This window comes from Monoraphidium neglectum, assembly GCF_000611645.1.
Source record: "Monoraphidium neglectum strain SAG 48.87 unplaced genomic scaffold scaffold04576, whole genome shotgun sequence".
Lineage (NCBI taxonomy): Eukaryota > Viridiplantae > Chlorophyta > Chlorophyceae > Sphaeropleales > Selenastraceae > Monoraphidium > Monoraphidium neglectum.
This window is the reverse complement of record NW_014009053.1, coordinates 1-4,285: the sequence shown is the minus strand read 5'-3', so window position 1 is coordinate 4,285 and position 4,285 is coordinate 1. Positions and strand designations below refer to the sequence as shown.

At 63.8% G+C, this 4,285-nt stretch overlaps 2 protein-coding genes across 2 annotated transcripts; both read right to left on the bottom strand.

Moving 5' to 3' along the window:
- Positions 1-246: 246 nt before the first annotated feature.
- On the bottom strand, positions 247-1,519 carry MNEG_14553 (hypothetical protein; the record flags this gene model as incomplete). Its single annotated transcript, XM_014036976.1, has 5 exons — positions 247-309; positions 514-778; positions 964-1,035; positions 1,193-1,366; positions 1,491-1,519. 5 exons carry the CDS (start codon positions 1,517-1,519, stop codon positions 247-249), a joined length of 603 nt encoding a protein of 200 aa, XP_013892430.1.
- A 1,423-nt stretch (positions 1,520-2,942) lies between these two features.
- MNEG_14552 (L-threonine 3-dehydrogenase) lies at positions 2,943-3,631 on the bottom strand (the record flags this gene model as incomplete). The annotated part of the gene is made up of 2 exons (XM_014036975.1): positions 2,943-3,156; positions 3,459-3,631. The coding sequence occupies 2 exons, from the start codon at positions 3,629-3,631 to the stop codon at positions 2,943-2,945; spliced, it is 387 nt and encodes a 128-aa protein (XP_013892429.1).
- Between the last annotated feature and the right edge of the window lie 654 nt (positions 3,632-4,285).

Sequence of the window (4,285 nt, the reverse complement as noted above, 5' to 3'; positions counted from 1 at the left end):
CCCCCGCACCTTGTCGGTCTCAACGCCAGCCACCAAGGCCACGTGCGTCAGGCGCGCCAGCTCAGCTCGCATAGCGCTAGACCATTCCACGTGGGTCATCCGAGCCCTCCCCTGCAGCGTACGCACATGCAAGGCAGGGCAAGTTGGGGGACGAAAGCTTTCAGCAACTTCCATGCCGCCAAGAGCTCAATCTGCGCTTGACGGCCCCAATAACATCAGTAAGCATGACTGTCACCCATGCCATCATCAACGCCTGCAGAGGCTCGAGCGCCCCACCTTGTCCAACGCGCTCTTTGGTGCTGGCTGGATCTGCGGGGGGCGGCGGCAATGCAGGATTCAGCTAGCAACCATGGGGGCCATGAGAGCAGCCTGCCATGGAGGAGCGATGCGATGCGCTGCGTGCATGCATGCCTTACACCATTCCGCATTCATCTCCTGCATTTTTTGGTCTGCGGCCACTACCCGTATCCTCCCTGCCAGCCCAAACGTGCCTCTGACCACAGGGCCCCTCACCGCATGGCCCCTGTCCCGGATCGCGCCCAGCAGCACGCCCCTGCGCCGGTCCTGCTCGGCGTGGTGCGCGGCCCACTCCTCCTCCGTACGGTCCGCCGCGCGCTTGCGCTTGCGCCGCTCCTCGTCCTCGGCCCCGGCGCCGCCCGCCGCTGGGGCTGCCGCCGTCATCGTCGCCGCCGCCGCCGCCGCCGCCGCTGCCGCCGCCGTGGTGGGGCGCTCTGAGGGGCTGGGCTGCGCAAGCTGGGCCAGCAACTCTTCCAGATCCCTGCTGGTAGGGAGGGCGGTGCAGGCGCAGACGATTCGCAGGCATCTGCTGGGGTCAGGGGCAGCCTGCCTGCTGAGTCTAGCAGGTCGTGGTCAGACGCCATTGCCCGCTTCCTGCATGCTTCGGTCTAGTACAGCGTGTGCCACTACTGCCACCTCTCCATTCCCAAGTTGTAGGCTGTTCACCTGGAGCCCACTGGCAGTATGGCGTTCATGTCCACGCTGTCTTCGATCCCCGCGAGGAGCTCATCCAGGTTCCTGCTGCGCAGGAGCAGCGGCCAGATAGAGCGGGCTCGTCAGCACAGTCGGGATGCATGATGCAGGTGCGACACGGCGACACGATCCAGTCGACATGCGCGCATGACCCCCCTCACAAGCCCCCCCGCGGACTGAAATTTCAGGTGACGTGCCGCACCCGGGGCTCATCGGCGCCATGTCGCTCGTGTCTGTGGGGTGCGCCGCTTCGGTGCGGCCCTTGCCGCGCTTGCGCACGCCATGCTGCTGGTCGTCGGCCGCGGCGCCGCCCGCCTCCGCCGCTCCGGGGGCGGGGGCATCCTCTGCGAACGCGAACAGGACGTCCTCCAAGTCCCTGTGCACCGGCGAGAGGCTTCTCAGGGCGGGGCAGGCGGGAGAGGACCCAGTCAAACACGCAGTCGCGCTGCTGCCCGCTGCTAGGCCTGCCCTCGTGCGCCGAGCAACCGGGTGGGCCGGACCTGGAGCCAGTCAATATCAGGTTGCTCATGTCTGTGCCTTGAGTGCAGCGGCTCGACTAAAATGCGCGGTGCAGACCGATTGCACTGTGCGTGAACCTATGATTGCATGCTGCAACGCAGAGCGTACATAACCTGCCCTAAAGTAGTGCCTGATTTCTTAATCAGGCGTTCCACCGAGCATATGATCATAAGTGCAGCCGCGAATCTGCAGTGCCGTGACCAAAAAGATAGATATTTGCCGCTGCATGGCGTTGACCGAGGACCAAAATTCGTGCACCATATGTTTGAAATTGCGTTCTCGTGTAGCCCAGAGGCCCTGGCAGCGCCACCGAGGAGCGCACAAGCGCGGGCCCCACCGCCTTGACCCTCAATTCGTTCTGCAGGGTGCGCCGCTCACGCGGTCTGTCGGTGCGCCGCGCGCACGCGCAGGCCCGCGTCAGCGCTGATGTGCTGCAAATGTGCATGGCAACGTGGGCCAAATGAATGGTGGCCGCGTACACATGCACACTTCTGAGTTTGTGTGTGTGTGGGGTGGGGTGGGGGGGCGCAAGGGTACTCCGATGCCTGCTGCCAGCACAAACAGGATGCATTAGGAGGGGTGCATGTTCATCCCTCACAGAGACCCTGTAAATGGTTTCCATGTAGCACTCAAGGCTGTGCTGCGGTCTTAGGGCGATGCAGGGCGAGCGCGGGTCCCGTCGGCACCAGGCACCTCTCTGATCATCTGACTGGTGCCGATCTCAAAAGGCTGTGACTCGTCAGTGATGTTGGTTACCTTGCATTGCACTGCATATCATCATACTCTGGGGCTGTGATGAAAGCACGCCCCTGTGGTCATCACAGGCCTGGCATCAGGAGCACGCAGCAGGTATGCGCCTACCAAAGCACTGAAGCGCATGTCAAGTCTCACAGTCTCACAGTGATATCGTCCCCTCCCCAAAGCGCTCCGAATAACTCTTCTGAACCGGGTGAAATTGTGACTGTATGAGACGGTGGTCCTCGACCACCATCTCATTAGGGCAGTGTGTGGCCGCAGCACATAAGATTGTGTTGAGTGATCGCGTCAGGCTCCCCCATCCGCTCAGATGTGACCCGCCGGACCGCAGGGCGCGCCCAAACGCATCACTGGTGCGCAGCCGGCGCAGCGGGCTGTGGAGTGTGGGGGATCAGGACCAAGGATGATGGGATTGATGATGTCTCGACATACTGGAATGCTTGTAAAGTGGTGTACACTGGCCCTTGCGACGGCCAGCACTCGCATCCTCCTCTCTGAGAAGATCACAGCCAGCGGAGCACTGACAGGATCCTGGGAGTCTCAAAACGATGGCCGATGAGAGCCCGGCCAGAGATGGCAACTTGGTACGGCCCACACACCGATTGGTGATCCCACAGCACCCTCGTGCAGACGGGCAGCAACTGCGAGGAGGCACACGGCCGGGCCCGCAAACAGCATCACGCCGCCGCCGCCGCCGCGACCGTCGACCCCTGCAGCGGCGCGGCCTGCAGCGGCTGCTGCGCCGCGGAGCCGTTCTTCTGGTACTGGGCAGACAGGTCCTCCAGCATCTGAGTGACCAGGTCGTCGATGCCGTGCTTGTGGCGCCAGCCCCAGTCGCGGCGCGCGGCGGTGTCGTCGATGGAGGCTGGCCAGGTGCGGGCGATGGCATCCCTGGCGGGCAGCAAGAGGGCGGCAGGTGCGCATCCGCATCAGGCGGGCATTATAAATTTTATTTCCAGATGCCGTGACAATGGGACAGGGCGTCACTTTTGAGCGCCCTGACGCAGCCTACTCATCTAAAAGCTAGCCAAGACGGGGGGATGCCCCTGCTGATTCGCTCAACTCAACTAAATTTTGACCGCCAAGCGGTGCCAGCAGTGCCATGGCAACGCGCGCATGCCCCTCGCTCCCCTTGCGAACACCTCGAAGCAACTTCCCTTTTTGGCGTGCCCTCAGGCGCCACCGCTGCCCACCTAAAGTCGGGGCTGTATGAGATCGCAAACCCGGGCAGCTGCTTCTCGATCGCCTCCGCCAGCTGGGCGGGCGTGAAGCTGATGGCGGTGACGTTGTAGGTGGTGCGGGTGAGGCTCTCGCGCGGCGCGGACATCAGGGCGTGTGTGGCCTCGAGGCAGTCGTTCATGTGCATCATGGGCAGCTCAGCATCAGCGGACTGCGGGCGTGGAAGTTGCGAGGACACGTGGTTGGTGGGGCAGGTTGGAGAGTGCACAAAGTAAAAGTGGCGTTGGGTGTTGGGGAGGGGTGATGTGGTGGGGTTCAACAGGCCCCTGAGATCAGAGTTAAGAGCAGGTTGATAGAGTGGGGGCGGCTGGATCGCGCCTGCGCCAGACAGCCCGCAAAGGGCGGCATTGTCACCTCGCCCACACGTGTGAGGCACCCAGCTTCCGGGGGCGGCACCCGCGGCAGGCAGACTGCGGGCGGCCGGCGCCCACACGCTGCCAGGGCGCTACCGGCGCAAGGCATGCGCCCGCACGGCCCCACCATTACAGCAGCCCCACCATGACCTCACAACCAGCCCGCCCCGCGCCGCCACGCAAAACCGCGGCCGCCCAAATCAGCAGGGTGACCCAACCCACCAGGAAGCACTTGTAGCTGCCGCGCGCGAGGGCGGCGTGGAATATCTCGACAGCATAATCAGTGGTGCCGCCCCCCGGGGCCGCCCTGGATGATATGATGCCGGGGTAGCGCAGGCTGCGGTAGTCTACGCCGTGCTTGTCATGGTAGTACTGGCCCAGGAGCTCCTGGTGGACCTGGGGCGTCACCGAGTGACGGGGTGGGTGAC